Raw genomic sequence first — 25,048 nt, 5'->3', positions numbered from 1 at the left:
TTAAAGGCATTCACCAGCTCGCCCAGCTGAATCTCTATTAAATTCACTTTGGTAGCAAGATTAAGTATGTGACTGAAGTAAGGGATTGAACCTTTTCAACAAGTCTAGCTGCCTGTACCCAGGTTAGAGGCACTCTCAGGGCCAGGGCTAAAACAAGAAGCTATTGTTCTAAAGCCTAATCCCAGACTGATTGTTTGGTTGATGCTGGGGATTAAACTCAAGGTGTCACACATGCTAAGCAGACCATCTACCTACTGCCAACATATATGACCAACCCAAGTTCCAGGTTTTAATTTTTTGTTTTGGTTTTTGTGTTTTGTTTTTTGAGGAAGCATCTCACTCTAACCCAGGCTGACCTGGAATTCATTATGTAGTCTCAGGGTGGCCTCGAACTCATGGCAATCATACCTCTGCCCCCCAAGTGCTGGGATTAAAGGCATGTGCCACCATGCCTGGCTCTTAAAAAAATAGTATTTATGTATTTGAGGGAGACTGTGTGTGTGTGTGTGTGTGCGTGTGTGCACGCGCACACACACACACACACACACACGTGCGCAGTAGCAAGTGTTAGAATGGGTGTGCCAGGGCCTCCAGCCACGGCAAACCAACTCCAGACCATGAATCACCTGGGGTATCTCGCTTACGTGGGTACTAGGGAATTGAATCTGGGTCCTTACGCTTCACAGGCAAGAGCCTTAACCACTGAGAAACCTTTCCAGCCCAGTAAATATGTTTTTAATTAAGTAAGTATCAAGCATGGTGGCACATGCTTCTAATCCCAACATTGGGGATGGATAGGTAGGAGGATTTCTATGAGTTCAAGGCCAACATGTGATTAAGGAGTGAGTTTCAGGTCAGCCTGAGCAAGATCCTGTCTCAAAAAAAGAAATTTTTTTTTTTTTGGAGGTAGAGTCTCACCGTAGCTCAGGCTGACCTGAAATTCACTATGTAGTCTCAGTGTGGCCTTAAACTCAGAGTGTTCCTCCTATCTCTTGCTCCCAAATGGGGACTAAAGGTGTGCACCTCCAAGCCTGGCTTTAAAAAAATAAGAAAAGAAAAGAAGAAATTTTGAGCTGTAGTGATGGCTCAGAAATAATGTACTTCTTTGCCTTCAAAGCCAAAGCACACAGGTTCAACTCCCAGAACCCATGTAAAACATATGCACATGACGGAACATGTATCTGGAGTTCTTTGCAGTGGCTAGAAACTGATGAGCCAATATTGTCTCTTTCACTCACTATATCTCTGTCCTCTCTTTGTCTCAAACAAACAAACATATTTGAAACTCAAGCCAAGTGTGGTGGCACATGCCATTAATCCCCCCACTTTGGAGGCAGAGGTTGAGATATGCTGTGAGTTCAAGGCCACCCTGAAATTACACAGTGAATTCCAGGTCAGCCTGGACCGGAGTGAGAACTGCCTCAAAAGAAAAATAAAGAAATAAAATAAATAAATAAATAAAATAATGGTTTGGAGAGATGGTTTGGCGGTTAAGGCATTTGCCTTGGAAGCCAAAGGATCCCTCTTTGATTCTCCAGGTTCCACATAACCCAGATGCACGAGGGGGCACATGCATCTGGAGTTCTTTTGCAGTGGCTGGAGGCCCTGGTGTCTCCATTCTCTCTCCCTCTCTCCCTCTCTCCCACTCTTTCTCTCTCTCAAATAAACAAATGAATAAGATATATGAAAATAGTAATAATAATAATAATAAAGTCAGAGGTAAGAAGATTGCCATGAATTATGGCCAGCCTAGTGTATAGTGACACACTACCTCAAAAAAAAAAAAAAAAAAGCTGGTTAGTGGTTAAGCACTTGCCTGTGTGGCCTAAGTACCCTGGTTCAAGTAAGCCAGATGATGCACAAGGTGGTGCATATATCTGGAATTCATTTGCAGTCGCTGGAGGCCCTGGTGCACCTATTGTCTCTCTCTCTCTCTACCTCTTTCTGTCTGTCATTCTCAAATAAATAAATAAAAATAAACAAAAATTAGGGCAGGAGAGATGGCTTAGCGATTAAGCGCTTGCTGTGAAGCCTAAGGACCCAGGGTTAGGCTCCATTCCCCAGGACCAGGACCACGTTATCCAGATGCACAGGGGACGCACGCGTCTGGAGGTCTGGAGTTCGTTTGCATAGGCTAGAAGCCCTGGCGTGCCCATTCTCTCTCGCTCTCACTCTATCTGTCTTTCTCTCTGTGTCTGTCACTCTCAAATAAATAAAAATAAATAAATAAAAATGCTTTTTAAAAGTCTATGCCTGGAGGGCTGGAGGGGTATCTTAACAGTTAAGGCATTTGCCTGCAAAGACAAAGGACCCAGGTTTGATTCCCCAGGAGCCATGTTAGCCAGATTGCAGAAGAGGGCACACACGTCTCAAGTTCATTTGCAGTGGCTAGATGGCCTGACATGCCAATTCTCTCCCTCTCTCTGTCAAATAAAAGTATATTTTTAAAAGCCTATGGCGGAAAAAAAAATAAAGAAAAGCCTATGGCTGGCCGGCCATGGTGGTGCATGCCTTTAATCCCAGCACTTGGGAGGCAGAAATTTGAGTCCACCCTGAGGCTAAATAGTGAATTCCAGGTTGGCCTGGGCTATAGGGAGACCCAACCTCGAAAAAACAAAACAAACAAACAAACAAAAAAAGCCTATTGTTGGAGCGAGGGCTTAGTGATTACGTCACTTGCCTAAAAAGTCAAAGGACCCATGTTCAATTTCCCAGGACCCATGTAAGCCAGATACACAAGATGCACAATGGAGTTCATTTGTAATGGCTGGAGCCCCTAGCACATGCAATCTCTCTCAAATAAATCAATAAAAATAAAATATTTTAAAGTCTATGACAGGAAAAGTAATAGCCATAGATGGATAAACTAATATTATCTGGCTAAGTGAATGTATTATACATGTAAAACCACACTCTAAATACTTATGTTTATGCGTATGTATAAATGTTACTATCTCTTTTGGTTTCAGAAGCTTTTCTTTTCAGATGATGATAACCACTGTGGAAACTCAGCCCTCACCAAAGAGCTGAGAAGTGGTGACAGTGGGGTGTTCCCCACTAAGTGAGACATCTATGTCACACCGTCTATGGATCATTATAGAAGAGGTGGTAGGAAGAATCTAAGAGCCAAAGGAAGGGTTTGAATGCTTTGCAAAGCTCATCCTGTCACAAAGTCACTGTGGTAGTCATGATACCACCTACACAAGACCTACATTAGCAACAGGGGAAAAGTAATGTAATCAAAATAGAAGAGACGCTACTTGGATTGAAGAAACTCGGTGGAGGGGATGTCTTGCTTTCTTACACACATCTGATTAAGTCCCCAGTCTAGTAATTCAGCATGTCACCTTCAGACCTGTGGCCTTTGCACAGGTCATAGGGGTCGTATTGAGGTGATTGTGATGATTTGAGACAAAGTCACATGTACCCCAGGCTGTCCTCTACCTCACTATGCAGGGTGCCCTGAACTCCTTACCCTCCATCCTCAAGTGCTGGGAAGACAGGCCCATGCCACCACAGCCAGTTTACATAGTGCTGGGGATTAAGCCTAGGATTTGCACACTCTGGGCAGGCACACTACCACCAGAACTTCATCCCCAACCCCACTTGTATTTCATGATGAAAATTGAAAGTGGCATTCATTCTGGGCAAAGAGGCACATGACTTTAATCCCAAAATTCAGGAGGCCCTGACAAGCCAGTTCTTCCTCTTGTATTAAAAAAAAAAAAAAAAGTCTAACTGGGGTGTGGAGAAATGGTTTAGTGGTTAAGGTGCTTGCTTGCAAAGCCAAAGGAACCAAGGTTGGATTCCCCAGTATCCACATAAAGCCAAATGAACGTGGTGGCACATGCATCTGGAGATCCTTTGCGGCTGGCGTGCCCTCTCTCTTGCTATCTACCTGCCTCTCTCTCACACATTCTCAAACAAAAACTAAAAAAAAAAAAAAACAAAATAAAACAGATCACTCTGTTGGTGTGGTGGTTTGATTCAGGTGTCCTCCATAAACTAAGATATTCTGAATGCTACTCTCCCCAGCTGATGGCAATTGGAAATTAAAGATCAATTGATGCTGGCACACAGCTTTAATCCCAGCACTGGGGAAGCAGAGGTAGGAGGATTGCCATGAGTTCAAGGCCACCCTAATAATACAGAGTTAATTCCAGGTCAGCCTGGACCAGAGTGAGTCCCTACCTCAAGAAAAAAAAAAAATCAATTGAAAATCATTCTGTTCTCTTGAATCATAATAAATTTTAGGAAATGTATGTTTTCTCATTATTTCCTAGGGTGCCCCCTGCAAATGGAAGAGTTGACCAAGACATTTTCCTTCTGAAGTGACAACTCCGGTATGCAACAAGCAAGTGAAGAAGTGGACAACACGTGGGCACAATGGCGCGTGCCTGTCAGCCGAGCTCCTAGGAAGACTGAGACGGGAGAGTCGCCTGAGTCCAGCAGTTTCAGATCACACTGCATCTTGAAAAATCAACCCTGTTTTATAAAAGAACAGAGCAATAAATTGTTAAAACTAAAAGTTCTGCTAAGTTACTCATTGGTACATAGTGACTTTGAAAAGGATCCCAACACTAATAAAACAGAAATGAGATTTTTGTTTTGATTCTCCCTTTCTCTCTCTCTGTCTCTCTGTCCATCTCTCTATTTTTTTGTGTCAAGCCAACTGTGGCAGTCCAGTTCTCATTGCTGGAAATCACTCAACCAAGAGCAGGTTCTGGGAAAAAGAGGTTGATTTGGGGTTATAGGCTTGAGGGGCAGCTCCCCAATGGCAGGGGAAAATGATGGCATGAGCAGAAGGTTGACATCACCCCCTGGTCCACACATGGTGGACAATAGCAACAAGAGACTGTGCCAAACACTGGCAAGGAGAAACTGGCTATAATACCCATAAGCCTGCCAGTAACAACACACTGCCGCCAGGAGGCTTTAATTTCCAATTGCCACCAGCTGGGGAAAATAGCATTCAGAATACATGAATCAAACCACCACATTCCGCCCTTGGCCTCCATAAACTGATAACAATACATAGTTTAAAATGCAATGTATTCAGTCCAACTTTAAAAGTCCCCATGGCTTTTATCAATCCCAATGATATTTATACTCATAGTCCAAGATCTTGTAATTGAGCCATAGTACCAAAAAATAACCTCAAAAAAAAAAAAAACCATAATGGCACAGAATAAACATTCACACTGCAAAAATTGATATTAGGCATAGTAAAGAAATATTCTACCAATACAAGATTTAAAACAACCAGGGCAAACATCAAACTCTGTAACTCCAAGTTCAACAACTCTAGCCAGTGACCAATCTCCAAGTCCGATAATTCTAACCAGCAACAAATCTCTAGTATTCCAATTTTGCCCCTCCAGATAGGCTACTGAAAGTCCTGGAAAACTTCACTGGGGCCGGCAGCTCTTTAGTAGCCATCTCATGGTCCCTGCATCTCCACTTGTTCTCCACTGCAACCCATGGTTCATCCTCATGAGGTCTCCATGCAGACATGCAGCAAACCTGTTTCACATTGCCCATGGCCATTTCCAAAACACAAGACTGTGTAGGAAACTCAATGACCCTCTCTTTCCTGCATTTCTAATACTCCATAATACCAGACAGGGTGCCAATTTGTTAATCCAGGGGGGAATATAGCAGATTTTGAAGAACAGGACACTCCTTGAGCACTCAGGGCCCTTCCAAAGAGTCTCCATTCTTCCTGTTGCCCCAGTATAGGTCTGCTGGCCCATTCTCAACTGCAGCTGAATGGGCTGCAGCTCACCCCAAAATTTTCTTTCTGTGCTATATCCCTCTGTTCATACCAGTTCATTTCTACATAAACAAACCTGCACAACTTCTCAGGACACTGGCATAGAGCATGCTTCTCTCAGAAACTGCTATCCCAGTCTAAGCAAAGTTCCTCACCCTCATAAGCTAAACCATAGTTCTTACTGCATTGAGGTCTTTCAACTCTGACAAGAATTGTCAACCAAACTGTACTCAAAGCACTGCAAACTATCTCTTAGGCCAAGGTTTCAAGTCCTTCCACATTCCTCTTGAAAATCAGCTCCAAAAGACCAAAACCACACAGTCAGGTGTCTAGAAGCAATCCCACTCATAAGTACCACTTTACTATAGCAGTAAAGTTCTCATTGCTGGTAAAAATCACCCAAACAAGAGCAGCTTCTGGGAAAAAGTGGTTTATTTTGTCTTACAGGCTCGACAGGCAGCTCCACAATGGTGGGAGAAAACGATGGCATGAGCAGGTGGACATCATCCCCTGGCCTACATATGGTGGACAATAGCAACACTGCCTACAGGAGGTTTGAATTTCCAATTGTCATCAGCTGAGGAGACTAGCATTTAGAATACCTAAACTTATGGGGGACACCTGAATCAAACCACCACACCAAGAGACTGGCCTGTTTTTAAAATTATTTTTATTTATTTGAGAAAGAGAGAGAGGCAGATCGACAGCAAGAGAGTGGGCACGCCAGCCCCTGCAAAGGATCTCCAGATGCATGTGCCACCATGTACATATGGCTTTATGTGGATATTGGGGAATTGAACCTCAAGGTTCTCACTCCAAGCATCCCTGGAACTCACTCTGTACTCCAGGCTGGCATGGAAATGACAAAGATCTTCCTATCTCTGCCTCCCCTGTGATGGAATTAAATGTGTGCTCACCATACCTTGCCAGCCTAAATTCATTGAAGTATGCATTTCTGCTGCTGATGAGATAACCCAGTTTTGCACTGCAGATATAAAACCCCCAGTGCCGGCTGGAGGGATGCCTTGCAGTTAAGGCACTTGCCTGCAAAGCGAAAGCACCCAGGTTCAATTCCCCAAGACCACATAAGCCAGATACACAAGAGGGCATATGTGTCTGGAGTTCATTTGCAGTGGCAGGAGGCCCTGGAATTCCCGTTCTCATTCTCTGTCTGTCTCTTTCTCTTTTTCTTCATCAAACAAATATATTTGTATATGGGGGGGGGGTTCGAGGTAGGGTCTCACTCTGGCCCAGGCTGATCTGGAATTTACTATGTAGTCTCAGGTTGGCCTGAAATTCAGGGCGATCTTCCTTCCTCTGCCTCCCAAGTGCTGGGATTAAAGGTACATGACTGGTTTAAAAAATACATTTTTATTTCTTTATTTTTGTTTTTCGAGATAGGTTTGCACTTTAGCTCAGGCTGGCCTGGAATTCTCTATGTCATCTCAGTGTGGACTTGAACTCACGATGATCCTTCTACCTCTGCTTACCAAGTGCTGGGATTAAAGGCATACACCGCAATGCTCGGCTAAAAAATATATTTTTAAAAACACAAAGTATATTAAAAATAGTGCTCAACCACTGAGCTGCACCCCAGCCATAAAGAGGGAAAACTGGGAGAGGACTCAGGAAAGGGTTCTAGAAGGGCAGACATAGACTCTGCAGCTGGTAATCCTTACCCACACTTGACAGTCTTTGGCAGAAGGATCTAGAGTTCAAGGTCAGCCTAAGTAAACTGGCACACCTCCTCTGAATGAAACAAAACAGTGAATGGTGGTGGTTGATGTCTGGGTAGGGACAAATGCTTATAATCCCACCACATGAGAGTTTGAAGTTTTGGAAAGGAGTAAAAATTTGTGGCTAGCCTGGGCTACATTGTGAGACCTACTCCAAAAACAAACAAACAAACTGTAAGTGGGCTGGAGACTTGGCTTTATGGTTAATGTGTTTGCCTACAGAGCCAAAGGATGCTGGTTCCATTGCCTAGAGGACACATAAGTCAGAAGCTCATGGTTGCACATGTCTCTGGAGTACCTTTGCAGTGGTTAGAGGCCATGGTACATATATTTTCTCTCTGTCTCTCTCACTCACATTATAAATCAATCAATCAATATATGTCTGTGATACCCAGGGATAATGATAAAACTTTTGTAAAACAAATATATTTTATTTATGTGTTTATGAAAAAGAGAGAGAAAGAGAGAATGGGCACTCCAGGGCCTCTTGCCAGTGCATAGGAACTCCAGACTGATGTGCCCCCTTGTATATCTGGCTTATCTGGGTCCTGGGGAATTAAACCTGGGTCGTTAGGCTTCACAGGCAAATGCTATAACTGCTAAGCCATTTCTCCACTCCTTCATAAAATCTTTAATCCTAGCACTTGGGAGGCTGAGGTCAGATGATCCAGGTGGAGAGTTCCAGGTCAGCTTCCACAGGCTGAGACCATGCATCAGAAAAGAAAATTAGTGTAGACCAGGCTTGCTAGCTCACACCTTTAACCCCAGCACTGTATCCAAGTCCTAGGTAGGTGATGGTGGGTCACAAGGTCAACAGGGAAAGACTCCCCAGGCCCCAGTAAGGGTTTTGGAGGGTAGAGGTTCCCGGAGAAAGGAAGGCTGAGGGATGGGTTCTCAAGGCCATTGAGGGGCCTTTTATGTATGCAACCCTGTAAGCCTTGTTTTGAGATTCCAAGGTCACCCAAGGCCTGTGTCACTGGTTTTGGTTTGTCTAGGTTAGGTCTCACTCTAGCCCAGACTGACCTGGAATTTTAACTATGTAGTCTCAGGATGGCCTGGAACTCATGGTGATCCTCCTACCCCTGCTACTCAAGTGCTGGGATTAAAGGTGTATGTCTCCATGACCAGCTCTTCTGCCTTGTATTATTGATTATTCATATTCTTTTCTAATTTTTTGACTATTTATTTATTACGTACAGAGAAAGAGACAGAGAATGAGCATGCCAGGTCATCTAGCCAGTGCATACCAACTCCATATGCATGTGCCACAATGTGCATTTGTGTAATGTAGGACCTGGAGAATCGAACATTGTAGGCTTTGTAGGCAAGTGCCTTAACCACTAAGGCATCTCTGTAGCCCTGATTATTCTTACTTATTCTTACTTTTTTTGCATGCTTTAATTTTGTTTATTTTTATTTATTTATTTGAGAGTGACAGACAGAGGGAGAAAGAGGCAGAGACAGACAGAGAGAATGGGCATGCCAGGGCCTCCAGCCACTGCATACGAACTCCAGATGCCTGTGCCCCCTTTTGTGCATCTGGCTAATGTGGGTCCTGAGGAATCGAGCCTCAAAGCTTAGACTTCACAGGCAAGCACTTTATCACTAATCCATGTCTCCAGCCCCCTAAATACGTTTTTATAAACAAAAGTTTGATTCTGGTTCAACCCTGCTATCTACAGGCCCCATTTTTTGTTTTTTGTTTTTTTCATTTGTTTGCAAGCAGAGAGGCAGAATGGGTGTGCCAGGATGTCCAGCCTCTCTACAAACGCCAGATTCAAGTGGCTTTAAGGCAAGTGCTCACTGGGAAGTTTATGCATTAATCCAGACACAGCAGGGATTACATGCCTAGGATTTATGGTCTCTCCAGTCTTAACTTTTGACTAAGTTTTCAGCACTAGGCATGTATTCCCTCTCGTGGAATGGGCCTCTACTCCAATTAGGGAGCCATTGGTTTTCCCCAGAACAGACATGCCATGATTGCATCTGTTCATCATTTGGCCTGGCTGGCCAATCATAAGGCTTGCAGTGTTCACTATTATTTAACGCCAAAGATTTCTCTCTCCCATAGGGCTGCTTGCAGTATAACATTTTCCAGCTTGCTTTTTTAGTTTCTTTCTTTACAAAGCTGTTTTATTTATCTGAAGAGAGAGACAGAAGCAGATAGAAAGAGAATAGGCATGCCAGGGCCTCTAGCCACTGGAGACTAACTCCAGATGCTTGCAGCACCTTGTGCATCTGGTTCAGGTGGGACCTGGGAAATTGGACTTGGATCCTTAGGCTTCACAGCCAGCCTCATGCTTTTTGTTTTTTGAAGTGGGGTCTCACTCTATCCGAGGCTGACCTGCAATTCATTTTGTAGTCTCAGGTTGGTCGTGAACTCACAGTGACCCTCCTACCTGTCCCTCCCAAGTGCTGGAATTAAAGGCATATGCCATCCTGCCAGGCTCATCATGGTATTTTCAGGAGATTGGGTTTTGTCTTCCTTACCTTTTCCTCCATCACTGTCTCCCCTTGTGCCCTCCTCCCAGCATAGCCTCCTTTGGTGTGTCCATACCTCCTGTTTTCTTTGCTTCTTGCTTCCTTCACCTCCCATCCCTTCTGCTTTGTCATGGTCTCCTGTCTCCAATAATAGCCTACCCTCACCCTCATAGCCCCTTGTTTGCATGCAAACATTAAAAGCTAGGATGCACATATTAGAAACTAAATCCCAAATGATTTCCAGTCTTTTCTGACATTTCAGTATGTACACACAATATACCCAATCTTTATGTGACATCTGTAGGTTACTTTCACTACTTCTCACAGTGAGAATGCTTCATAGGTAGTTAGGGCTTTTTGGGTAAAAATGTCCAATGTGTACAGACTAAAATATTTTTCATAGATTCAAGGAAAGTTGGTTGAATCTTTGTGTCCAGTGCAGGCAACTATCTTAGCATTGTGGTGCATGTCTAATCCCAGCGCATGGGAGGTAGAAAAAAGAGGATCAGGAATCCAGGTTATCTCAGCTTCATTACATTCAAGCCATCCCAGGTTATGTGAGACTAGGCTTGAAAACAAAACAAAACAGTGGACTGTTATTGTTTATATGAGAGAAGGAGGTCTGGGGAAATTGGCAACATTGCTTTTCTGTAGTGTTTACCTGAGCAGGAATAGTAGTAAGTAGGTCTTCTTGAGACTGTCTCACCATGTAACATAGGCTAACCTTAAAAGTGTGTATATATATTGCTGTTGTTTTGAGGTAGGGTCTCACTTGAGCCCCAGACTGACCTGAAATTTTTGTTGTTGCTATTGTTGTTGGAGGTAGGGTTTCAATCTAGTGACGGCTGACCTGGAATTTACTATGTAGTCTCAGGGTGGCCAAGAACTTGTGGCAATCCTCTTACATCTGCCTCCCAGGTTCTGGAATTAAAGTCATGTGCCACCACATCTGGCAGGAATTTTAAACATTTTATTTTTCTATGTATTTCTTTATCTATTTTATTTATTTGAAACGGTGTGAGAAAGACAGAAAAGGCACTCCAGAACTGCAAACAAACTCCTGATGCATGTGCCATCATGTGCATCTGGCCTACATCAGACCTGGTGAATTGAACCTGGGTCCTTAGACTTTGCAGGTATGCAGCTTAAGTGCTAAGCCATCTCTCCAGACCAGGCCTGGAATTTTATATTTTGCTTTGAGACAGGGCATTACTCTGTAGGCAGACAGGCCAGGAACCCAAGGTAGTCCAAATGGAATGTCAGGTGTGAGTCCTCATGCCTGGCTTTCATTTTCAGAGCATTACTGCAATGTAGATCAACTGCTGTGGTTTGGGCTCTAGCCAGTCAGCAAACATATATACTGGGGGAGGAGCTCCTGAGCCTCCATTGCTCCCCAAGGAGCTGGTGGCTGTTGATCATCACCAGGGAAACAGAGGCATCTTCAGTGTTTACACACTGGTAAGGTCACCATGCTCCATTAAAACACTCCATGCCCATGTGCATGCAAGTAACCTTAGTAGGAAAAAATGACATTAAAGTAGGAGGAGACTAATTGAGAAGAAGCTGGTCAGTGGGAGACAGAAAAGAAAGAATAAGGGGCAAATATGATCACACCATTGCGGATTGTGGTGGCACTTGCTGGCACTGGGGATGCAGAGAGATAGGATCACTGAGTTTAAGGCCAGCATGAGACTAGAGGGAGACTCTACCTTAAAAAATTGATGTCTGGTTAGAGGAAGACAACAGACAATTCAAGCAGGGATCTTAGGGTCGGGGACCTGGGAGTAATTGTATCTGGGGCTTCTGGTACCTGGGGACACCCAGCAAACCCTGATTCTGTTGTCTTCCACCCCCTACTCTGTAGCTCCAGTCAGAATGATCGAGGTTGTTTGCAGTGACCGTCTGGGGAAGAAAGTCCGCGTGAAGTGCAACACCGATGACACCATTGGGGACCTTAAGAAACTGATCGCAGCTCAAACTGGCACCCGTTGTGACAAGATTGTCCTTAAAAAGTGGTACATGATTTTTAAAGACAACGTGTCACTGGAAGACTATGAAATTCATGATGGGATGAACCTGGAGCTTTATTACCAATAGAGCAGAATTCTTTCTCCTGCCCTGCTCCCCACCCCCAGTCACACTGGTTTGGATGCTTTAACAGTCCACGTGAATAAAAACTTAGATGCTGTTTTGTTGATGTCAGCTGTGTGTGAGAGCTGTCAGAAGAGGAGAGTGGGTAGCTGGTTGTTACCATGCTTCAGTACACAGTTGCCTTTAAGGGGGGGCTCAAGATCGTCTGCAGGCTGGGTGTATGGCAGTCACATTTGTACTGCAGCAATTTGGAGGTGGAGGCAGGAGGATAAGATCAAATCATCCTCAGCTACACAGTTTCAGGCTAGCCTGAGCTATGTGAGAGCACTGTTTTTTCCCCTTTCCCTCTTTCATTTCCACTTTCTTTCCTTCATTTTTTTTTTAATTAGAGAGAGAGAATGGGCATGCCAGGGTCTCTAGCCACTGCAAACAACTTCCAGATGCATGTGCCATATTGTGCGTCTGACCTATGTGGGACCAGGAGAATCGAATCTGTATCCTTAAGCTTTATAGGCAAGAGCCTTAACTGCTAGGCCATCTATCTAGCCCTGGTGTTGGTAGGGTCTCACTCTGTCCCTGGATGGCTTGAAATCAGGTGATCTTCCTACCTCAGCTTCTCAAGTGCTGGGATTAAAAATGTGTATCACTGGTATTAAAGATCACTTGAGAATCATTCTTTACTATCTTGAATCATAATATATTTTAGGACATGTATGTTTTCTCATTATTTCCTAGGGTGCCCCCTTTAAATGGAAGAGTTGTCTAAGGCATTTTTCTTCCGAAGAGACAACTCCGGTATGCAACAAGCAAATGAAGAAATGGTCAACAGGTGGGCACAATGGCGCATGCCTTTAAGCCGAGCTACTAGGAAGACTGAGATCGCAGAGTCGCTTGATTCCAGCAGTTTGAAATCAGACGCATCATGAAGAACCAACCCTATTTTGTAAAAGAACAGAGCAATAAATTCTTAAAACTAAGAGTTCTGCTAAATTACTCATTGCTACATACTGACTTTGAAAAGGATCCCAATGCCGTATTAAACAGAAATGAGATTTTCTCTTTCTTCCTTTCTTTGTCTCTCTCTTTACATCATGTATGGCTATCAGCTTTTCGGGGCTAGTGGTGGAATGTGATCGTTTAATTCAGGTGTCCCCCATAAACTTAATGTTCTGAATGCTAGGTTCCCAGCTGATGGAAATATGGGAATTAAGGCCACCTGGAGGCAGTGTATTTTTGGGGAAGGGCTTTTGGGTATTATATCCAGTTTTCCCTTACCAATATTTGGCACACCCTCCTGTAGCTATTGTCAACCTTATGTTGGCCAGGGGTTGTTGTCCACCCTCTGCTCATGTCCTCATTCTCCCCTGCCATTGTGGGGCTTCCCCTTTAGCCTGTAAGCCAAAATAAACCTCTTCTTGCCAGAAGCTTCTCTTGGTTGTGTGATTTCTACCAGCCATGTGAACTGGACTGCAACACACACCAAAACTACATGGTATAACCCGATTGTTAAAACTTCCACATTGGGACAGGTCATGGCTTAGGGATTAAGGCCCATGTCTACGTACCCTAAGGAACCAGGTTGCATTCTGTAGAACCCAGGTAAGCGAGATACACAAGGAGGTGCATGTGTGTGGAGTTAATTTGCAGTGGATAGAGCCCTGGCACACACATTCTCATATTCTCTCTGTGTTCTCAAATCAATATCTTAAAATATTGTTCATTAATTTTATCTTACTGATTTGTTGATTTCATTGATTTATGTTTTTGCATCCTAGATTATTTAATGATTGGATTTTCTAGTTAGCTGGGTATTATTAGATGTATCAGATAATCTGATGTTATATAGTTTCCGAGTAGGAGCTTAAGTCATTAGGTGTGGCTCTCAAGACTCTCAGGTTATTTATCCATGAGTAGTAATTATGACAACCAGATCCTTAACTGTCCCTTAGGGTGTGTGGTGCCCCACCCACACCCTTATTCCTGACAACAAGGTGGTTAAGATTTCTGATCTGTTGAGGGTTCCAAGAAAGCTTGTGACAAGGTGAGACCTTTCCCTGGTGTAATCCCAGTTACCTCTGCTCCTGTTTGGGTCCCGCTGTTGGTTCAAGTTGGTGTGACCGGATCCCTGGACAGCTGCTCTGTTCCCTGGAGCTGGGCACTGGCAGTGGGGGAGGGGAGGCTGCTGATGCTGCTGTACTTCTCTTGCTGTTCCACGTGTTGTTCTACCTTGTGATCTGCTCCTTCACGTTTCTTGAGTTCACGGAGAGCTCAAGTGTGAGTGGAAGCTCACCTCACCTGGCTTTTCCTGCAGCTCAAGCCGAGCCTGGCAGCTTTATAAGGAAGGAAATGAAAGGTTATATAAAACAGAAAGAAGAAAGAGAGAAACAGGAACAAATTAAGGTTAGGGGCTGGAGGGATGGCTTAGCAGTTAAGGCATTTGCCTGCAACGCCAAAGGACCCAGGTTCGATTCCCTAGGACCCACATTAGCCATATACAGAAGTGGGCATACACATCTGGAATTCATTTGCCTTGGCTGGAGGCCCTGGTGTGCCCATTCTCTCCCTCCCTCACTCCACCTTTCTCTGTCAAATCAGTAAACAAATAAAAATAAAAAAATTAAAAATTAATGGTAGGCTTCATCTTACGCCCTTCCCCCCAGGGCCCTGTGATAAATCATGAACTTTGAATAACCCTCCTTGCAGCTGTTTTCTTTATCCCCTCCCCTTAGACCAGCCCCAGGAGTTTCCCTGCCGCGGACTGACTCTTGGGGAGATCAGGACCGAGGGAGAAGAAGGGCGAAGGCTCAAGGAGAACTCGGGATTCGGCGAGGAAATGACAGACAGACACACTCTAGGTTGAATATGCTGCTGCAATTTACTGAAGGTTTTATGAAGGTTTTATACAGATTGAACAGGGAAACTTAGCAAGCCAACAAGTGATCTCAGAAATCATTAATCTAAACAATCTTAAGTATTGTTCTATTGTAAGCATACATGTAATATTTATCAGGCAGGAATGTTCCCATTTTTTAAGAAGGATGTCTTGTCCCATTGACCACAGCTTTACATGAATAGAAGCTTGGGGTAAGGGATGTAAGGTGAACAATAGGTTATTTATTTTTTATAAACCGAGCAGAGAGCCATCTCTTTCCACTTATTAGATTATTTATATAATTCTCATATTCATTATAAAAGTGTTTCTATCCAAAAGACCACCAATATTTTAAGGCTGGTTTAATGTTTTCCAGGAATTTTTTTCTTTCTTATCTAGAGTATAAGCACCAAGGCTTACGTGTCCTTGTTAAGCATTCCATAAATGGAAGAGAATGCCATAGTCTCCTTTTTTCTTTATAATTCATCCATCTATTACCGAATTCATCATATCCTCCCTCATAGGGGAGAGTTCCCAGCACTGGGAGTCTACTAACAACCCTTGATCAAGTACTAAACATATACCCCAGGAAGTTTTCTGGTGGGAATGTCTAAGTTTTGTAACTCCGTTTTTGTAGAACTGTCATGCTTCTTATGAACATTACCGATTAACATTTCTACTTTCACTTTCTCAGGATCAGTATTGTCTTTAGTTATTATAAGCTGTTTCTATTCTACACCATCTAAAAACTGTCCTAGAGTTAATTTTTTATTCCTAGTAGAGTTATACATTTCCTCCATTGTCCTAATCATAGGAGGGGCACATTCAATACTCAAATTGTTTTTTGTACTCTGATTGCGTGCATGATTAATAGTAAGCGTAGCGTAGAAACTAGCTGTTCTTTGACAAACAACTAGAAGGAAGCAGGAAAGAAACAGAGCACAGAAAACAGCTCATTGGCACCAGCAATCGGGTCTTTGTGACTTCTTGGGCAGCAGGAACCATTACAGTAACTGACTGCCAAGGGGTCACCGGGGGCATCCCTCCGAGGAGTGCTGGCCCTCTGTCCTCAGCTCTCTTCCAGTGCAGAAGCATCTCTGCTTGCTACACAGGCGAGGTCGCCGTGGACGTAGCATTTCCCCACCCCTATTCACTATGTACTCTGCCCTCCCTTTGTCCCCTCCTTTTGTCCTCTCCCTCATATTCCCTCTCTGGACTCTATTATTAACTTTTACTTCAACTCATACAAATCTGAACATTTGAAGCCGGAATCCACATGAGAGAACATGTGGAGTTTGGCTTTCTGTACCTGGCTTACTTCACTACTCAGGTCCAGATAACAACAATTTCATTGCAAATTTCATTTTAATTTCCATAGCATCACACACTGAAAGGAAGAGAACATGGGAGTACTGAGCATCAGCAGAGGACTTGAATAAGCTACGGAATGTCTCTCCACTAGAGGGACACCCTGTGCTTTCCTTTTCTCCTCCCACTCCTTCAGGATTCTGTCTCTGGCTGGAGACACCCCTAGCAGTTTAACATTGCTGCTTGCTTTTTGCAGCTAACCCTGATGTGTCCTCTGATTTCAAGCTAGAATAATTTGCATGAAGGTTTGTGTATTAAGCTACTGGTCTCCTATAGACCTGTTCTGAAAACTCTTTTCTTTCTCTGTGCATTCTAAAACCTATAAAATTTATCATAAAATTCCTTGAAAGTATTTGGACTGAAGATCTGCATACCTACTCTATACTATTTAAAATCTTGAGCAATACCTGAAAGAATATGGAGACTCCTCAAAATGCTCACAATAGAACTACCGTGAGACCCAGCTATACCTCTTTTGGCCATATCCCTAAAGATTATATTGTACACCATCCGGGCTTTAGCTGTATTCTTGCATCAGGGTAAGGGGAAATCTGCATCTGGAGACTCAAAAAGCTTGATTGAGGCTTATGAATACCAGAATGGTTATTGAGGAAGCACTAACTAGATCTGTTCAAAGGGAGGCAAGATAGAGGGTGAACTGTAGGTGTGGGGAGCCTTGGCATAAAACAGAGCGAGTTATGCTCAGAGGCATGCATAGGCTTACCTTGAAGGGGGCAGAGCTAGAACTGCAGCTCAGAGCAGCAGGGGGCTCATTGGGTCAGAGATGTCAATCACATTCAGAAGGACCATAAGGGAGCTGTTCCGTGGGGCTAATACAGCCAAAGATAATTTTGCTCTAAAGAGGCAACATTGAATTCTCCACAGCTGCTGAAGTTCTAGAAACACAATGTAGCTTTTACGAACTTTACCTTTTAGCTCCTTTTTTTTTTTTTTTTTTTGGCCGAAAATTATGTACTTTATCACATGACTGGCCATTGTCACACGTAGGTAGAAGGTTCCTTCCTCGAGCCTGTTAGGTGATGCTGGGCAGGGATGAAGGCAGATCTTCAGAAAAGGGGTGTTTGTTAGAGCCATTAAGAAAATAATTTCCTGGATAATATTAAGTCTGTTACCCATTCTGGTCCTTATAGCTACATGAATGTGTGTGACATGACATTTGCAGGTGACAGCAATGGGTTGTTTTCAAAGATGATTAACAGTTCTGTCTTTTGTCCTTACCCTGAGAATGTAATGGTTAAAGTGGATGTGAGAGTTAAAACAGTAAAGAACAAACAGGAAGAACAGCAGGGCTTGCGCAGGGTATGAGACAGGCAGTGCAACCAGGAAAGACAGGGTTCTGGGAAACAAGACAGAGTCATTCTGGGCTGACTCCGGGCTCTGGTTAGCCCCCTAGGAAGCCCCCTTCATTGCAGTCCTTCCTTCAGTTTTCCTTCTCTCTTATCAAGCTTGCAAGTGGGTGCTGAACACTCTCTGAAGATGACCAGCTCCCGGATTAGGAACAAGACACATGGACAGCACGTGTGGACTGATGATTGTAGAACTTCACTTCTCCATTTCTTAGTCCGGTCATTTTATGTTTTAGGTACTCCCTCTACCTCAGGCTGACCTGGAATTCACTAGGTAGTCAGGCTGGTCTCTAACTCAGCATGATCCTCCTACCTCTGCCTTCCAAGTGCTGGGATTAAAGGAGTGTGCCACAATGCCAAGCAATATTTCACTTTTTTAATATACTTTTTAATTTTACATTAGGAAGAACAAGAGAGAGTGAGAAACATGGCATGCCAGGACCTCAGCCACTGTAATCAAACTCCAGAGGCTTGTGCCAACTAGTGGGCATGTGTGACCTTGCACTTGCCTCACCTCCGTGTGTTTTCGTAAGGGTGGATCTGAAGAGTTGAAGATGGGTCATAGGCTTTACAGGCAAGCACCTTAACTACTAAGCCAACTCTCCAGACCATAACATAGCTCTCCATTGATAAACTGTATAATTATACACAAACCATAATTTCCGACCCCCTCAATTTCCTTTTCCCAACTCCACTCTCCATCATGTATCCTCTGAATTGGTCTCTTCATTATTTTGATGTCATCTTTTCCTCCTATTATGAGGGTCTTGTGTACTTGATAACTCAGTCTTCTCATTCATGAAATGGGGGTTGAAAATCCTAGTGACAGCACAGAAAACCACTGTGATGCTTCAGTAGGAACAGATAGACATCCTGAGAGCTGTTTAAAAAACATACCAGCTCAATCTTCATCAGATATTATAATCAGTGCTCTTACTGCTATTAACAAACATTTAAGTACAATAATAAAATGATACTCGATTTTGAGATACGATGTAAAGGTTATGTATTACAATGAGTCTAAGGTGTGTTTTTCATCATTAATCTCAAAAAGCCGTGGTGACCTTAATTTTGCTATATTTCCAGCCCAACATCCCACTAGGTATGTTTGTGGGCAGCACCTCCATGCTTGGCTAAACTGCTGTTGATCACACACTTGACGCCCTCTCTCATGGAAATGACACTTATAATTCTGGATGTTTTCAACTGTAATTGGCATGATTTAAACTTTTCTGTTAATACACAACATAAAAACAGCATCCAAGTAACCTTCCACAATAATCACCATGTCTGTGACAGTTTTAGTCAACTCACTAGCATTTCAGTACATGTTATTTCTCTAAAGAACTATAGGTTCTTTAGAGCGTTGAATAAAATGGCTCCAAAAAACCGACTCCAAACAAAGTAATCCTTCCTTTGATATACAAGAAACATTCAGCTAAAGGAATGTCAGAGTGAAAAAAATAAGTACAGAAACCCCATTATATACTCGATATATTCATTCTCTATTGTGGTAGACAACTCACTATTTAGTTGCCAACAGACTGCTACTAAGGGGGGAGGTACTAATAGGGGATTTGGGAACCAGCTAAGAGTTGGGGTTTGCTCTCCTAAATGAAGCTCTGGTACCTAGACTCACCCACGGTGTACAGAACAAGATGCTGAGGAGCCTGTGGTGGGAATAAGACCCAGCATCCTCCATGACAGCAGCTCTTGGGGCTCCCTTCTCTCCTCTCCCATGGGCCAAGCCCAAAAGGGTGGCACTTCTCCACCATAGGCCCTGCTGCCAATTGCCCTTCCTGGCTGTCACACCTGTGGCCTCTCTTACCCTTTTTTCTTGTCCTTTTGGGAAACGTGGTACATCCTTAGTGTGACGAGATTGCATATCTTGTCAATGTCCACCAGGCAAGAAGCTTTCTGGATCTTTCCCAAGGACTTGTACCCTGGCAGGAAACCAGACTGCTCTGGATTGGAAGCCAGCACCCAAAGCACAGGAATCGCTTCATGGTAGAGTTTGTGGCCTTGCTGGCCGCTTCTTTCCTGCAAGACTCTATCCTCCTCCTTTATCCCAGTTCAGCTTGCATTCACCCTCTGTCCCCACCCCACTGTCTGTCTATAGTCTCCCCCCACAGCCCTTCCAATAAGAATATTAGTAAGCCAAGTCCCCAGTGTTAGTGCTCACACTAAGCTATGCTAGTCTCAAGCACCATCAGAACACGCCACTGAAAGATGCTCTGCCTTACCATCTGTGGAACACTCAGACAAGAGGCAGCAGCAGCATCTGGTTGCCTAGCAACGTCGTGAATCCATTGTGACAAAGTGGGCAGGTGCCAGCATGCCTCAGGACCAGTAACTACTGAACCACATCCTCCAGCCTATCCTCTCCAATGATGGTTGACTAGAATTCCCATGAAATGTCAAACATAGACAAGACTTGGACAAGAGTTCTAGTCAAACTCTTTCTTTAGGGCCTGCGGAAAGCAGTCTTTGAGTGAAACTCATTTAAAATAATGTGAAACTTGAGGGTCCTGGGAATCTCCTGTAAACCCCTAAAATTTCAAATTGTGACCCTAGAATTCCCGGCTAGCTTGGGTTACATGGAAAAGTGCCTCCTGAAAATAAACAAGCCACTCTTAGATTCACAATACATGCTGTTCCTTTCCCTCCCACATCACCTGCTAGCTAAACGCCATCAACTGGGATTCCACAACATTCTGTAACAATTTTTTTTTCATGTTTTAAAAAGTATTTATTGCAAAGAATGCTGGACATAGTGCAATGCATGGTTGAAATCCAATGCCATCCATTCTAGGGAGAGCAGGACAATGCCTGCAGCCCAGGCACACTGCAGCCACTCCAAGGCAGATGAGGGAGCTGTTCCCACGCATGCCCAAACTCCCAGACACCCCTCTGCCCCATGCAATCCTCCTTTTAACATAGCTCCCGCCTCCCCTTCCGTGCAGAGATAAAAGGCCTCAGTGGTCTTGTTGCAGGTGACATCAGGTAGATTCACAGCTGCCGACCCAAGGGATTCTCTATGGCTAACCATTATGTCCAGATGACAAAAGTCAGCCAAACTTGGAGAGACACAAAAGCAAAGGTTACAGTCCCTATGTCCCAAAGGCAATGGTATGGTCTTCTGGACCCAAGAGGGGGCTTGGGGCTCTGACAGGAATTGAACCAAAGAGGGTCAGGCTCATTGCAGACATTTATTCCTGTTTGTCTACAGCTTTGACGAGAGACAGAGAGAGAGAGAGATACAGAGAGAGAGAAGGGGAGAGAGAGAGAGAGAGAGAGAGAGAGAGAGAGAGAGAGAGAGAGAGAGACACCACTTGTCAGGACCAGGGACACTGACTTCCCTTAGGGCCAGGTGGCCTCTGCAGGCTACAGACAGACAATGGGAGTGGCAAGGCTGAAAAGGCCCAGACATGGAAAGGTTCTTGGATGTAGGGAACTGGCTTACCAAGGTCCCGTTTGTGGGGAGCAGAGCACCAGCCACTGGTATGGGTTCCAGCCCTGCATGTCAGTCTGTTGGCCATCTGAAAAACGGAGCCATAATCAGCTGCATAAACCTACAAGAACTTAGAGGCTCCACAAGGTTGTTTTTATCAGACTCCCATGACATGAGACAAAACTGACGGGCTGAGGACTTCTCCTTGGGCCAGTTGCTGCCTCCAAGGCCTATTTTCCTCCTTCCTCAGTCCAACAAGTTGACGGTAACAAACACCAGGGAGGGGCAAACAGGACTACGGGTAGTTCTGAGCCACTCACAGCAAAGGAAAATCCTTGCCAGCGGTGCATAGTCCTGTGTGGACAGAGGTGACAATGACCAGGGAAGGAGAGCCCAGGCTCCTTGAGCACTTTGGTGTGTGCACTGTGAAGGTAACTAGGACAGCTGGCCCATCTTTCCATAGTCGCCCAGTTCAGTTCTTGAGAACTTCAGCATAAGCCTTGGTAGAAGTCAGGAAAGGGCACCTCCAATGTTCCCTTTCCCTTCAGTGTCACAATGTGCCAAAGCAAGTATGCTGTTCGAGGAATGCCAAATGTGGGCGACTGCCCAATGGGCCTGGCCAGCGGCTGCAGCGCTTCCATTCCTGGAAGGGAGGGATGGGGAGAGTTGGCCTCGCCTTGAGTAGAAGATACTCAGCACCCCAGGAAGACCTGGCTATGAAGAGGACAGGAAGAGCCCGGCCAGGGGTTGCTTGTGCACCCAGGCAGCTGAGCCACAGTGAGGACATCTCGGTGAGACGTTCCGTTTCACATTTAGGGCTGCATGTTTCACAAAGCAGCCATCTATCTGCCAGCCACAGCAAAGGGGCCAGAAAGTGGGGTAAAGGAGGAGCTCAAACGGCTGCACAGCAAATTGCTTGGGGATTCTGAGCATGTCAGCAGCCACATCCAACCCTGTTGCTGGCTGTCAACAAGGAGACCCTGGGCTAGGCTGAGGGCTCTGGGCCCTGCCAGCCAGGCACAGCTTCGACGGTGCTCCTGCATGGTGACAATGCCCCTAATATAAACACGAGAGGAACATGGAATGACCTCGTGTGGAGACTCAACAAATTCCTGCACAGGGGCCTCAGTGGATGGCATGTGGTCACTGGTGAGCAGAGACTGTGAAAGGGCTTCCTCTGGAGGCCTGGAGATGTCTACATTATGCAGCCTGTCTCGGTGTGTATTCACAGCTGCCACGTTCAAGAATATGGACTCCAATTTACAACCGTAAGCCACAAGGGTCAGCTTTAGGACCGTGTGCAGGGGACACTTGAGGTAGGGCAGTTGTTCTGCTGCCTTGGCTAGGAAGTATGCCAGGAGGCCTCGCCATCACAGCCTGGTGGCAGATGACCAGCACGTTCTCCTGTCTCTCCACTTCCAAGATGTCAGGCTCCAGTTGCTGGACCAGGTCCTCATAGGACTCACCCTTTGGGTACCGGTAACAGTACTTGTCCTGGTCCTGCAGGGTGAACTCCAGTGGATAATGGGCCTGAATTTCCTCGTAGGTCATTTCCTCACAGACGCCCGCATCTATCTCGTTGAGGACCTTCTAATGCTCATAGGGCACACCCAATGCCTCTGTGGTCTGGATGGTTCTTTTCATCTGGCTGGTCCAGACCTTCAGATCCTTGATGTTCTGGTCGCTGATGAACTGAGCCAGACCCTTGGCAAACTCTCTCTCCTGGGGAGATAGTCCTGGGTCCCAGCCAATCCGGCCCTTGAGGTTAAGCTCGCTCTCCCAATGCTGGCACAGGTAGATGGAGTGGGGAGTCACATGGATGTTCATGAGGTAATATACGATAGGGCTGTGGATATGGTCAGCTACACAGTTCACCCCATAGCTCTTCCCCACATCCATGATCTTGATATAGGACAGATCCCTGTGCAGGTCCTCATCCAGTGGCTCATAGGAGTTCTCATAGCACTCGATGTGCATTATGAAATCCTCCGTGGGTAACAAAATCAGGGCTGCCCAGTTTCACTTGCACGATGTTGGCAGCTATGACTTCGGGATCCACACAGACTCAACGACGAAGGTCTTGTAGCCGTTCTGCTCCCCAAAATTAAAGATGGCTGCTCTCCATTCTCTGGTGGTATTAGTTGCATCAAAAACCGACACATGTCCCCCATCCTCACCGAGAAACCTCCGGACGTCACAGAGAGCTGCCAGGGTACACTGCTTCAGGATTTTCAGGCTCTCTTCATTGTCTGGGAGAAAAAACTCAAAAGATTTATATGTCTTGACCATGTCCCGGCGATACTGGCCATCGCTGAATTCCCGAGTGGCCACACCAATCCAGTTCAGGTAGCGGGTCAGTGTCTTAGAAATGTAGGTCTTGCCCCTGGCAAGCAGGCCCACCATGACGATGAGGGTCGGGCAGTTGGTCATGCAACAACACATTGGCAGGCGTGCAGAGCCTGCTGGCCGTTGCTGTAACGCATCCAGATCTTCTTCAGGGGATTCTGTGTCAATCCTCTTGGGGACACCATCCCTCATTCCCTCACAACACCACCACCACCACCCACGCACACCGCCAGGCCGGGATGAATCAATCGGACTGCGTCCACATTCTGTAACAATTTAATGTAACCCCTTACTATTTGATATTACCCCTGAAGCCTATGTTCCTTTTAATTTTCTTTTTCATATTGTTTGAGAGAGGAGGAGAGGGAAAGAGATAATTGGCACACAGGGTCTCATCCACTACCATTGAACTCTAGACGCTTTTGCCACCTAGTGGGTATGTGGGAGATTGCACTTGCCTCCCTATTGTGCATTTGGTTTACTGGGATCTGCAGAGTTGAACATGGGTCTTTAGGCATCCCTGTCAAGTGCCTTAACCACTAAGCAATCTCTCCAATGCCAGCCTATGTTCTCTAAGGAGTTTGTAACCTGAATAAATATTTTAAGACTCAGTTTACCCATTTTATCTTATTCTCTAGTAAAAGCCTTGTATTCTAGCAAAGCATAATATAACTTCAGTGATCTGACAGATAAGTCTATAAAGGATTGAAAGCAAGAGAGATAATAGGAGCTTTTGTGGGCTTTGAGCATCAATGGGATCTCAAGCCCATGAATTGGACCTGCCATCTTCAGCATGAGGCACCAATATTGAGGAAGTGATGACTCCCTTGATCCCTGCCTCTTGCTCTACTGATATTCCTGGCACAATCATGGATCCCAGGGGAGAAGCCATAATCAGGTGTAATTATGACTATTAATGCACTGCCAAACTTCTGCCCAGCCTTCTCAAAGATTGTAAATTCTCTTAAATGTACCTCAAGATTTCTCCCTAAATGAACTGAATAATTCATAATATAATCTTTGGTGTTGCAGATGGAACAGAAAGTAGGGTGGGTTTATCTCACAAGCAGTGGTTAACTGCCCTAGGTGACCCCAACATTTTGGTGGATCTCCTAGAGTCCTGGAGTGTCAGAACCTCCTCACTCATTCTCAATCAACTGTATCCATTTAAAGGTAGCCCTATAGGGATGGAGAGATGGCTTAGCAATTAAGGCACGTGCCTGTATAGCCTAAGGACCCATTTTCAATTCCCTAATACCCACCTACACCAGAAGCACAAGATGACACCTGTATCTGTAGTTTGTTTGCACTGGCTAGTGGCCCAGGGGCACCCATTCTCTCTGTATATATGTATCTCTTCCTCTCTCTGTCTTCCTCCTTTTCTCTTTCAAATGAATAAATAAATTGTTTTTATCCAAATATATTAGACATATAGTTTCTAAGTTTCTTGCTCAAATAACTCCCAGAATCAGGGGGTTTCTCCCTCAAATACCAATAAACCTACAGAGGAAGGCCTCAGAGGAATGGGGTAGAGGCGAAGTAGTATGAGAAGAATTTTCTAAA

The 25,048-nt window shown here is 44.7% G+C and overlaps 1 protein-coding gene and 1 pseudogene across 1 annotated transcript; one reads left to right on the top strand and one right to left on the bottom strand.

Moving 5' to 3' along the window:
• The first annotated feature begins 11,864 nt into the window (after window positions 1-11,864).
• LOC123462259 (ubiquitin-like protein 5) lies at window positions 11,865-12,113 on the top strand. Its single transcript, XM_045155373.1, has one exon. The coding sequence runs from the start codon at window positions 11,866-11,868 to the stop codon at window positions 12,085-12,087; it is 222 nt and encodes a 73-aa protein (XP_045011308.1). The 5' UTR covers window position 11,865; the 3' UTR covers window positions 12,088-12,113.
• An 8,506-nt stretch (window positions 12,114-20,619) lies between these two features.
• LOC123462250 lies at window positions 20,620-23,670 on the bottom strand (annotated as a pseudogene).
• Between the last annotated feature and the right edge of the window lie 1,378 nt (window positions 23,671-25,048).

This window comes from Jaculus jaculus, chromosome 7, assembly GCF_020740685.1.
Source record: "Jaculus jaculus isolate mJacJac1 chromosome 7, mJacJac1.mat.Y.cur, whole genome shotgun sequence".
NCBI classification, from domain to species: Eukaryota; Metazoa; Chordata; class Mammalia; order Rodentia; family Dipodidae; genus Jaculus; species Jaculus jaculus.
The sequence above is the reverse complement of the archived record's forward strand: the minus strand, read 5'-3'. Positions and strand labels throughout refer to the sequence as shown.